General features: G+C 43.9%; 1 protein-coding gene across 1 annotated transcript in view; it reads left to right on the forward strand.

The window, feature by feature from the left end:
* Positions 1-12,701, forward strand: part of psmd10 (proteasome 26S subunit, non-ATPase 10) — a 41,195-nt gene that overhangs the window by 22,879 nt on the left and 5,615 nt on the right. Inside the window, exon 4 of the mRNA XM_087991906.1 lies at positions 12,366-12,532. Within this exon, the coding sequence (XP_087848032.1) occupies positions 12,366-12,532 (167 nt within the window). The remainder of the gene's footprint in view (positions 1-12,365; positions 12,533-12,701) is intronic.

Here is a 12,701-nt window from a genome sequence, read left to right on the forward strand (position 1 = left end):
ACTTTAACAATCTAATCAAATATTAATCTGAATGTATAAAATATAGAAAACTAGATGTAATGGTGGTGGTGTATAAAATATTTTTTGAATTCTAAACAAAGAATGTTGAGAGAGTATAGCACAAGTTTCCTAGAATAATGATCAAAACAAAATCCTCTTTCTACACTGATGATTCTACTGATCTTGATATTTCCTGGGACCACGTCAGCTAATTTCCTACTGCCCTTGCAGGCTGCTCTATTCCCTTTACTGATTTAATTCATGGCCACATTTCATTTGAAACAAAACTTTTTTTTTATTTCTCTGGATGCCCTGCTGTCCTGTTATTGATGGCTTCTTTTCATGAATTTCTTTCTCTTCCTCCCACTGTACTATTGATAACTTGATTTCTTGCAGTTCTTCTAGTGGCGGTGATGTCCATAACTGATTCCAACAAACCCAGCAAACCACAAAAGTAAGATAACACCATTATTGCATGCCCTCAGAGTCAGAATTTAATAGTTGTAACTTTGAATTGCATTAATCACTGGTTTGGTGATGATTTCCCCAACCCACTTGTGGACTATTTGACTCATACTTCACGTATAGGAATTTTGAGTAAAAACAGAACATTTTATCCTGATACACACGAGTGGTGTGAATAACAAGGGTGAAAGCTTTAGACCACAGGAAGACAAGCTAGTCAGATGAGCACAACAATGGCAGATCACATTTAACCCGGAAAAACGTGACATGATGCATTTTGGGAGGATTAACATGGTATGGCAGTACATGGTGAATAGTGAGACCCTGGGTAGAATTGATGATCAGTGGGATATTAGTGAGCATCTACTTAAATCCTTGAAGGCAACAGGCCAGAGAGTTAAGGCGGCATTTGGGATGCTGGCCTTTGCTAGGCAAAGAATTCAAAAGCTGGGAGATTATGAAATAGAGGACATGTCATAAGTCACAGCTGGAGCACTGTCCAATTCCGGTGACCACACTATGGGAAGGATGTTATTGCAATGAAGAGGGTGCAGAAGAGAAGCACCAGGAGGATGTTGCACTGGCTGGAGTGTTTCAGCTATGACGAGGGACTGTTGTAGGCTAGAGTCGTTCTCCTTGGAGCAAAGAAGGCGAGGGAGGTCCTGATTGCAATGTTTCCAATTATGAGGAACAGAGATAATGGAGAAAGGAAGAAACTTCTCTTAATATAAAAGAGTTAATTACCAAGAAGGCATAGATTTAACGTACAGGACAAAAGGATTAGAGGGGATTTAAAGAGAAATCATTTCACCTAGAGAACGGTGGATAACTGGAACTCAGTGTCTGAAAGGGTGATCGTGGCAGGACGGATGTTACAACATTGAAGAAGTGTTTAGCTGAACACTTAACACCATAGCAAGCAAAGCTATAGGCCAAGTGCTGTGAAATGGAGTCAGAGTGAATAGGTGCTTGATAGCTAACACTGACATAATGAACCCTCTTTTCATGTTATAGTACTCTCTGACTCCATCCTGGAAATACAGTTCCTTGCAAGTAGAATTGCAGGTAGATAGGATAGTGAAGGAGGAATTTGGTCTGCTTGCCTTTATTGGTCAGTGTAGCAGTTGAGAGCTCATGTTACAGTGATACAGGACATTGGTTAGACCACTTCAGAAATACTGCATACAATTCTAGTCTCCCTCCTGTAGGCCGGATATTGTGAAACTTGAAAGAGTTCAGAAAACATTGACAAAGATGTTGCCAGGGTTGGAGGGTTTGAACTATATGGAGAGGCTGAATAGACTGGGGCTATTTTCCCTGGAGCATCAATGGCTGAGGGGTGATCTTGTATAAGTTTATGAAATCATGAGGGGCATTGGGTGAACATATAAATGATTTCCTGTGCCCTGTAAGATTAAGTGGCACTAATTTCTCTCTGCTACCTCTTAATCACAAGGCTGTCATTCACTAAATCTGCCACTCTGCATTCCAAATCCTCATGCATGCTGTGTGCTCAAAAGACTCACACCCAACTCATTCTCTTAAAGAACTAATGCTTCCTGCCATCTGGGCTGCCTACACACTGGGCACCTGTCATCACCTCACATTGATATGTGATGGAATGGGTGAAAAATCAATCGTTACTTTTATTTCAGTACCGAATAAATTGGCACATAACAGGACCAAAAGGCTAAGAACAATGCAAGATGGTGCACGTCAAACTGCTAAACCCTCTTTAAGGACAGAAGTTAACAAGCTGACCAGAGAAGACCAGGTACATTCTGGAGGTCATGGTAGACTGCCAGAGACCATGCACCTGCTCAGCCCCCATGCAAAATGTGTGCCCTTGTTCTGACCATATGTGACATGGTAAAACTGGAGGGAGAGGCACAAGAATATCAGTTGAGTGTGTTAGTTGGAGCAAGCAGAGAAATTCATAGACATTCTCATTACTATGGTGCCTCTAGCATATCAAGAGGCTAATTGCCTTAGAGTCCAAAACCAATGGAATGTTCAGTAGCTGCTGGATATGCATTTGGATCTGCAATCTAGCATCAATGGCATAGTAAGAGAGGGGCTACAGACCTCAAAATCATTTCAGGTGCCCATTCCTGTCAAGGAGACAAGGTGTCATCCTCGGGGAGGATGAGGAGGAATGACAGACTGACATCTTAGCAGCAGCTGCTTCTTGGGACATTCCAGAAGTGCCCCTATCTCTCCACATTCCTACCTGTGACTCCAATGCTTCAAGCAATTCGAGAAAGAGGAGGGTGTTCCTGTATCTGGGCAGGAAACTGAGGGACAGAGCTTCAAGGACTTCAGTCATTAGGGGCAACTGCCCAAGTTTTCAGAGTCAACAGGATCTACCACGCAGCAGGCTCCCTCCGTCCCAGCTGAAGAAATCAGACTTTCAACGTGACGTAGAACATAGAACAATACAGTGCAGAACAGGCCCTTCGGCCCTCTGGTACGCCGACCTATGAACTTTTCTAAGCCCATCTCCCTACACTATCCCACCATCATACATGTGCTTATCCAAGGACTGTTTAAATGCCCCTAATGTGGCAGTGTTAACTACATTGGCAGGCAGAGCTTTCCACGACCTTACCACTCTGCCTGTGACACCTGTCTTAAATCCATCACCCTTGTCCAAGCCGACGTCATCATCCTAGGAAAAAGACTCTCACTATCCACCCTATCTAATCCTCTGATCAACTTGTATGTCTCTATTAAATCCCCTCTTAGCCACCTTCTCTCTAATGAGAACAGCCTCAAGTCCCTCAGCCTTTCCTCATAAGACCTTCTCTCCAGACCAGGCAACATCCTGGTAAATCTCCTCTGCACCTTTTCCAATGCTTCCATATCCTTCCAGTAATGGAGTGACCAGACTGTACACAGTATTCAAAGTGATGCTGTATGAGCGCTTTGTACAGTTGCAGCATGACGTCATGGCTCCGGAACGCGATCCCTCTACCAATGAAACCGAACACACCGTCTTAACAGTACTATCAACCTGGGTGGCGACTTTCAGGGAATCTGTGTACCTTTACACCAAGGCCCCTCTACACGTCTACACTACCAAGAATAGTTCCATTGACCCAGTATTCTGCCTTCCTGTGGGCGGCACGGTGGCACAGTGGTTAGCACTGCTGCCTCACAGCGCCAGAGACCCGGGTTCAATTCCCGACTCAGGCGACTGACTGTGTGGAGTTTGCACATTCTCCCCGTGTTTGCGTGGGTTTCCTCCGGGTGCTCCGGTTTCCTCCCATAGTCCAAAGATGTGCAGGTCAGGTGAATTGGCCATGCTAAATTGCCCGTAGTGTAAAGTAAGGGGTAAATGTAGGGGTATGGGTGGGTTGTGCTTCGGCGGGTCGGTGTGGACTTGTTGGGCCGAAGGGCCTGTTTCCACACTGTAAGTAATCTAATCTAAGTAATCTATTCTTCACAATGTGAAACACATCTCAATTATCTGCATTGAACTCATTTGCCACCTCTCAGCCCAATTCTGCAGTTTATCCAAGTCCCTCTGCAACCGTCTTCCACCCTGTCTACCACTCCACTGACTTTAATGTCATCTGCAAACTTACTAACCCATCAACCTATGCCTGCGTCCAAGTAGTTTATAAAAATGACAAACAGCAGTGGTCCCAAAACAGATCCTTGTGGCACACCACTGGTAACGGATTCCAGGCTGAATATTTTCCATTATCCACCACTCTGCCTTCTTTCAGAAAGTCAGTTTCTAATCCAAACTGCTAAATCACTCTCGATTCCATGCCTCTGCATTTTCTCCAAAAGTCTACCATGTGGAACGTTTACTGATGTCCATGTACCCCACGTCAACTGCCCTGTCCTCATCTACATGCTTGGTCACCTTCTCAAAAAAACTCAGACCTGTCCTTGACGAAACCATGTTGACTATCTCCAATCAGATTGTTGCTTGCGAGATGATTGAGTCCTATTTCTTAATCCTTTCCAAAACTTTTCCTACAACAGATATAAGGCTCCCTGGTGTATAATTACCTGGGTTATCTCTACTGCCCTTCTTGAACAAGGGCCTATCATTTGCAATTCTTCAGTCATGTGGACAAAGACAACTCAAAGATCAAGGCCAAAGTCTCAGCCATCTCCTCCCGAGCTTCCCAGAGAATCCACAGATAAATCCCATCTGGCACTGGGGATTTAACTAATTTCACAGCTTCTAGAATTGATAACACCCGCTCCTTACTAACTGTCGTCAAATTAAATCAACTCGACTCAAATGCTAGCAAGAGCAAAGAAAAATCTTCATTTTTTTAACCTCTGCATGCAGGGTGCCAATACACTTGGCAAAGGCGCCTTTTGTAAGGGCCCTGAACAAATTTCACACATTCTTTTTATACTATTCTTATTACACGCTCAAGGACAAGAGGTGGGAAACATATTTTTTCATTCCCTTGCCGTGGATATAATTGCTTACTGTCTTTATGTTTCCCTTAGTTTTTGCTAAATTCGACTATTCGCAAGGTCAGGTTGAATGTTTGAGGAGAAAGTGAGGTCTGCAGATGCTGGAGATCAGAGCTGAAAATGTGTTGCTGGAAAAGCGCAGCAGGTCAGGCAGCATCCAAGGAACAGGAGAATCGACGTTTCGGGCATAAGCCCTTCTTCAGGAATGAGGAAAGTTTGTCCAGCAGGCTAAGATAAAAGGTAGGGAGGAGGGACTTGGGGGAGGGGCGTCGGAAATGTGATAGGTGGAAAGAGGTCAAGGTGAGGGTGATAGGTCAGACTGGGGTGGGGGCGGAGAGGTCAGGAAGAAGATTGCAGGTTAGGAAGGCGGTGCTGAATTCGATGGATTTGACTGAGACAAGGTGGGGGGAGGGGGAATGAGGAAACTGGTGAAATCCGAGTTCATCCCTTGTGGTTGGAGGGTTCCTAGGTGGAAAATGAGGCGTTCTTCCTCCAGCCGTCGTGTTGTTGTGGTCTGGCGACGGAGGAGTCCAAAGACCTGCATATCCTTGATGGAGTGGGAGGGGGAGTTGAAGTGTTGAGCCACAGGGTGGTTGGGTTGGTTGGTCCGGGTGTCCCAGAGGTGTTCTCTGAAACGCTCCGCAAGTAGCCGGCCTGTCTCCCCAATATAGAGGAGGCCACATCGGGTGCAGAGGATGCAATAGATGATGTGTAAGGAGGTGCAGGTGAATCTGTGGCGGATATGGAAGTTTCCTTTGGGGCCTTGGAGGGAGGTGAGGGGGGAGGTGTGGGCACAAGTCTTGCACCTCCTGCGGTTGCAGGGGAAGGTGCCGGGAGTGGAGGTTGGGTTGGTGGGGGGTGTGGATCTGACGAGGGAGTCACGGAGGGAGTGGTCTTTACGGAATGCTGATAGGGGAGGGGAGGGAAATATATCCTTGGTGGTGGGGTCCGTTTGAAGGTGGCGGAAATGGCGGCGGATGATGCGCTGTACATGGAGATTGGTGGGGTGGTAGGTGAGGACCAGTGGGGTTCTGTCCTGGTGGCGGTTGGTGGGGCAGGGCTCAAGGGCGGAGGAGCGGGAAGTGGAAGAGATGCGGTGGAGGGCATCGTCGACCACGTCGGGGGGGGGATATTGCGGTCCACCTCACCTTGACCACTTTCCACCTATCACATTTCCGACGCCCCTCCCCCAAGTCCCTCCTCCCTACCTTTTATCTTAGCCTGCTGGACAAACTTTCCTCATTCCTGAAGAAGGGCTTATGCCCGAAACGTCGATTCTCCTGTTCCTTGGATGCTGCCTGACCTGCTGCGCTTTTCCAGCAACACATTTTCAGCTCAGGTTGAATGTTTGCAAAGTTCAGCAAAACCAAGCTGTCTTCTTGATTGCAAGATTCAGCAAAGCATTAAATTTTGTTAATTTTCCATTACACTAACCTCAATTCTTTCTAGTCTAATAGTTTAGGGTGTAGGTTTGCTCGCTGAGCTGTAGGTTTGATATCCAGACGTTTCATTATCTGGCTAGGTAATATCATCAGTGGCGACCTCCAAGTGAAGCGAAGCTGTTGTCTCCTGCTTTCTATTTATATGTTTGTCCTGGATGGGGTTCCTGGGTTTGTGGTGATGTCATTTCCTGTTCATTTTCTAAGGGGTTGATAGATGGTATCTAGATCTATGTGTTTGTTTATGGCGTTGTGGTTGGAGTGCCAGGCCTCTAGGAATCCTCTGGCATGTCTTTGTTTAGCCTGTCCCAGGATAGATGTGTTGTCCCAGTCGAAATGGTGGGTTTTTTTTCATTCGTGTGTAGGGCTACGAGGGAGAGAGGCTCGTGTCTTTTTGTGGCTAATAGTCCATATCTCTGTCTTCACCTCTATAATATTCTCCTTTTTCCTGAGTGGAAAAGATGAGAAATATTCGTTTAGCACCTCTCCAATCTCCACAGGGTTCACACACCACTTCCTTCTTCTGTCTTTGACTGTCCCTATTCATACCCTAGTCATCTTTTTATTCCTCTCATACCTCTCGAAAGCTTTAGGGTTCTCTTTTTATTCTATTTGCTAAAGACTGCTCATGTCCCCTCCTTGCTCTTCTTAACTCTCCCTTTAAATCCTTCCTAGTTAATCTGTAACTCTCCATTGCCTCATCTGAATCATCTCATCTCAACATCACATAAGCCTCCCTCTTCCACTTAACAAGAGACACCAATTTCTTTAGTAAACCATGGTTCCCTTACCTTATCACTTCCTCCCTGCCTGACCGGGACATACCTATCAAGGGCACGCAATATCTGTTCCTTAAATCAGCTCCACATTTCCATTGTCTGTATCCCCTGCATTTTGCTACTCCATTCTATGCATCCTAAGTCTTGCTTAATCGTATTACAATTGCCCTTCTCCTATCTATAATTCTTGCCCTATGGCATGTACCTATCCCTTTCCATTGCCAAACTAAATGTAACTGAATTATGGTCACTCTCTCCAAAATGCTCACCTACCACCAAATCAAACACCTGGCCCGGTTCATTACCAAGTACCAGATCCAGTGTGGCCTCCCCTCTTGTTGGCCCTTCGACATACTGTATCACCGACACACATTGGACAAAAACTGATCCATCCGACATACTAGAGTTATAGCATTTCCAGTCAATGTTGGGAAAGTTTAAAGTCCTCCATAATGGCCATCCGGTTCCTTTCACTCCTACCCAGAATCATTTTGCCAATCCTCTCCTCCACATCCCTGGAACTCTGCGGACGTCTATTTTTAAAAACAAATCTCCCAGCAGTGTGACCTCTCCTGTTTCTAACCTCAGCCCTCAGTAGATGAATACTTGTCAAAAGTCCTTTCGGCCACCGTTATGTTGTCCTTGACTAACAAGGCCACACCTCCGCCTCTTTTACCACCTTCCCTGATCTTAATGAAAGATCTAAACCCTGGAACCTGCAACATCATTCCTGACCTTGCTATATCTATGTCTCCGAAATGGCCACAACAGCGAAGTCCCATGTGCCTATCCATGCTGCAAGCTCACCTACCTTGTTCCGGATACCCATGGCGTTGAAGGAGACACACTTCAAATCAGCTTGCTGTCTGCCAGCATACTCCTGTGACCGTGGAATGGGAGAGAGAGGCAGAAAATAAATTGAGGGCAAATTGTTTACACTGTTGTTCAGTCATTGAATGAAATCTGTTCTTTTGTACAGATCTGTTCACTTCCACTGTTATAATGTCTGCTGTAGTCCTAGCATTCTACAGGATGTCACATCGTCACAGATTACATGGAATACTGTTAAAAATGTGTAGTATCTTCAACCAGCAAAAGAGTGTGTTCCATTGCAATCATCAAATATTGATTCCCCTGTCCTAATCAACAAAGTGGGTGACTGCAGTTAGCCTCATCCATCAGGGAGCCACCCATCCATGAAGATTGAGCAAAGATTGCAAGATGAACATTGGGAACACTGAGGCTAAAGGTGAGGTTTTAGGTGAGGAGTCAGGGCCTGGGATGTCCAAATCGTTCACCCCCAACATGCATGTCATGCGATAGATGGTGGAATTTATGTTTCCACACATTTCAGCAAAGAAAGGTTTGTCCTACGTCTGGGTTTCTCAAATGAATACTATAACAGTTAAAGTTGAGAGATGGCCAATGGGTAATTCGAATGTGCCATTTTTCACCATTACACAATGCTCTGGCGAAAGCAGACGTACGAATCAGTGACCATTACACTATAGGTGCTGTCATAGAAGATGTCTGGGTGTGGCAAGAGTGCAGTGAAGATTCCCAGCATTCTGAAGCTTTGAAGAGATAGTGATGTACAACACTCAGAAACATCCTCTGGATAAGTGACAACCTGGTATTGCACAAGAGGAAGTATACTCGACATGACTTGTTTGTCTCTGGCACAAGGATTGTTTTTGTACTACCATCTCGGAGTGTTATGTGGTGTACCACAACTGTTTTGTCTCAAGTATTGGTCTGGAGTAATGTTTGTGCAGTCATTTCAGCTTTCACAAGAGATAAGTGGTTAGCACTGCTGCCTCACAGCACCAGGGTCCGAGGTTCGATTCCAGCTTTGGGCGACTGTCTGTGTGGAGTTTGCACATTCTCTCCATGTCTGCGTGGGTTTCCTCCAGGTGCTCCGGTTTCCTCCCGTGGTCCAAAGATGTGCAGGTTAGGTGAATTGGCCATGCTAAATTGCCCATAGTGTTAGGTGCATTAGACAGAGGGAAATGGGTCTGGGTGGGATACTCTTCGGAGGGTTGGTGTAGACCGGTTGGGCCAAAGGGCCTGTTTCCACACTGTAGGGAATCTAATCTAATCTAATAATTATATGGAAAAGTAGTCAACATAGTCCTGCGGGACCGTAGAGCTGTGCATCATTAGAGAGATGACTGGGCTGGTTTAACCTGAGGGAAAATGAAGACTACAGATGTTGGAGATCAGAGTCGAGAAGTGTGGTGCTGGAAAAGTACAGCAGATCAGACAGCATCTGAGGAGCAGGAGAATCGACGTTTTAACCTGAGGGTCACTAACCCTCAGGTGAATGGATATGTTGAGAAGGACAGTCCTTCTGAGGACATCATATCCACATCTAAAACAATATTTTGTTATGCAGGGTAGTGAACAATGTAAATCAAGTGACCAGCCTGCCAGGCCTGAGCAGCTTTTAGTTGACTGCAAGCACTGAGACCCAATCCTTGGACTGCAGCAGTGTGGATCCGTAGACTTGTATAAGACCAACTAACAGTTGCCACCACCCCCCCACTTTTTCTCATTAAACACTCCTTCCTTTTGGCTTTTAAATATTTCAATTCTCTTCAAGCGCATGTGATATGCATGCTATATAATTCATAAGCACACGCTGGACCTCTGGTGTTGGCGGAGCGCCATGCTATGCAGGGACATATCTTGCCCACCACCCCACGTGACATGATCTGTGCACTGTGTTCAACTGCTACAAGCTGCCCACTCTTTCATTTGCACTTAATTTCCATCAGCCAGAGGCTGCTAGCTTGCTCTCTGCACTCAACCCTACCTCTGAGCTAAAGGCTGCAGACTGCTTCTGTCTGCTATTAGGAATGAAGGAACAGGAATAGACCATTCAGCCCCTCAGGACTGCTCCATTGATTTTTGTTTATTTGGGACTGTTCCATTGTTCAATATCATGACAGATTCTAGACAGCTGCACCATCTCTATTGCCCTTAATGTCATAGGTAACTAGAAATCTTATCTATCACTTCTTAAGCTTAATGCCTAAGCTTCCAGGCATTAAGCTTCCAGCTTAGAAACAGGAGAGGAGAGGTCATACTGCTTGGAGTTTTTTATAGGCCTCTGCAGAGTTCCAGGGATGTGGAAGAGAAGATTGGCAAAATTATTCTGCGTAGGAGTGAAAGGAATAGGGTGGTCATTATGGGGGACTTTAACTTCCCCAACATTGACTAGAAATACTATAACTCTAGTATGTCAGATGGATCAGTTCTTGTCCAATATGTACAGGAGGGTTTCCTGACACAGTATGTCGAAGGGCTGACAAGAGGGGAGCCCACACTGGATATGGTACTTGGTAATGAATCAGGTCAGGTGTTTGATTTAGTTGTAGGTGAGCACTTTGGTGAGAGTGACCATAATTCAGTTACGTTTAGTTTAGTGATGGAAAGGGATAGGTACATGCCACAGGTCAAGAGTTATCGATGGGGCAAGGGCCTGGTCCTTCTTTGCATTGTAAAATTCTCCCAGTCCTCAGACTTGCAATTCTTCTTGGATGTGTGTGAATACTGCAAGTCAGATGAACGTGACGTCAGATCTCATGACAGGAGTAGCTACAAGCGGCAGCAGCAGCAGTAGATAATTTTATCAGCTGAGATGGTATAATTTAATCTTTATTCAGATCATTGTAACTATATGTTGACTGATGACTCTGTGACCACACAGCCCATTTAATTCTATTTGTTTTCTACGAGATGATTGACCTCATTTTTACATGAAAAAAGGAAACATAATGAGCCACCACAAACTTTAGCATCTCCAGCTCCAATTTGTATATTGTACTGTAACTTTATGACTATCTTTACTTAAGACTCCAGTATATTTAACTCTGAATATTTCTTTACATTTTACATGTTTGTCCTGTCCCTTCCATGCCCAACTCGATATGAAGATAAGCTTATCCTTCTAAATCTAGCACTGGAACTTCTGTTCAGAGATCTAAAGACTTATTAACATATCATTGTTTCATTAATAATCTCAATGGTCCTAACTATCTACATCTAACTTCATTAAATTCGTCAGTGTGACAATGATCATCTAATCAAATCTCCATTCATGGTATGTAGCATAATTTCCACCTTCAGTTTGCATTCATTAGCGGCTAGACTTCAGTACCTTTTTCCATGAAGAGCAACCGGAAGAACTTTTGATCTGTTAAGTCAGTTCTCAGCAGAGATCTGGGCTGTAATTCTCAACATTTTAAACTTACATTCTCATGGAAATTGCACCATTACTTGTGACTTGTCAAGAGACTCAAAATGTGTGGCTCTGAAGCACTATTTGTAATGAGGCGCAGTTTTCATCAGTCATATATCTCGGAATTTACTCATCATATCCACAGCCAGCTCAATATTGTAGAGATTGTTAAAAATCTCAACACCTGGTTATAGTCCAATAAGTTTATTTGGAAGTACTAGCTTTCGGACTACTGGTTCTTCATCAGGTAGCTTACCTGAAAAAGGAGCAGTGTTCTGAAAGCTTGTACTTCCAAATAAACCTGCTGGACTATAACCTGGTGTGTGACTTTAACTTTGTCCAACCACCCAACACTGGCATCTCCTCCACAACACTGTAGAGATCGGAGCAGCTGATTTGAATATTTAGTTTAAATGCATAGTAAAAGTAACCTGAGTATACATGTCTTTCTACTGTCAATTTTTGTCCATAATTATTTAACGTTGTAGATTTATTTAAAATCCTAAGCAAATTTGATTTTGGATGAGAAAGCGAAATGGGTTGTAATTACCCTCCAAAATCAATTTCGCTCTCCTATATAAAAATGTCTGTAGTTGCTTGCTCCATTGAGTAGGTGGTGTGGTAGAGTAAATTTCTAAGTAACTAAACATTACTCAATTTAATGGTGACAATACACCAGAAATCTGCTTGTTGCATTACTTTTAATTTTAAGGGGTGACTATTCTCTTTTTGTTATGATTTGATTTCTTCATTCTTGTAGAAGTATTCCTGGATCCCCTTTAATTGAGTGTGAGGCAAATCTTTTGCCAGCCAACTTCTAGTGATATTATTAATTCCTGCATTTGTTTTTTGTTCCGTAAAGGGTGTCTGCAGAATGTAGAATCAAACTTGTATTCCATCATTTAATGTCACAACTGTTCAATGTTGTTTTTCTTATTGTAATAAAACAAACTGTTTCTTAAGCCATATTTCTATTCGCACTGTCTCCTGTAGATTGCTTGCATGTTATTAGAGAATGGAGCAGACCCCAACATTACAGACAATATCCACTCCACTCCTTTGCATAGAGCTTCAGCCAAAGGAAACTTCCGCCTTGTACAGCTGTTGCTGAAGCATAATGCCTCTACAAATCTCCAAGATATGGAGGGAAATACACCACTGTAAGTACCTCACTTTTTAAGGGGTATAGTTCATGTGGGCTAAGAGTATTTATTTAAAAAAATGAAAATCAAGAGTTAACTGAACAACTTTTGTTTTCTCCACCTCTACATACATCACTAATAAGTCAATAACTATTATTTAAAATAATTGACAAAGTTCACAAGTTTT

Source organism: Chiloscyllium plagiosum, unplaced genomic scaffold (assembly GCF_037043375.1).
Source record: "Chiloscyllium plagiosum isolate Xiang-an unplaced genomic scaffold, Cpla_swu_hap1 HiC_scaffold_11, whole genome shotgun sequence".
Taxonomy (NCBI): domain Eukaryota; kingdom Metazoa; phylum Chordata; class Chondrichthyes; order Orectolobiformes; family Hemiscylliidae; genus Chiloscyllium; species Chiloscyllium plagiosum.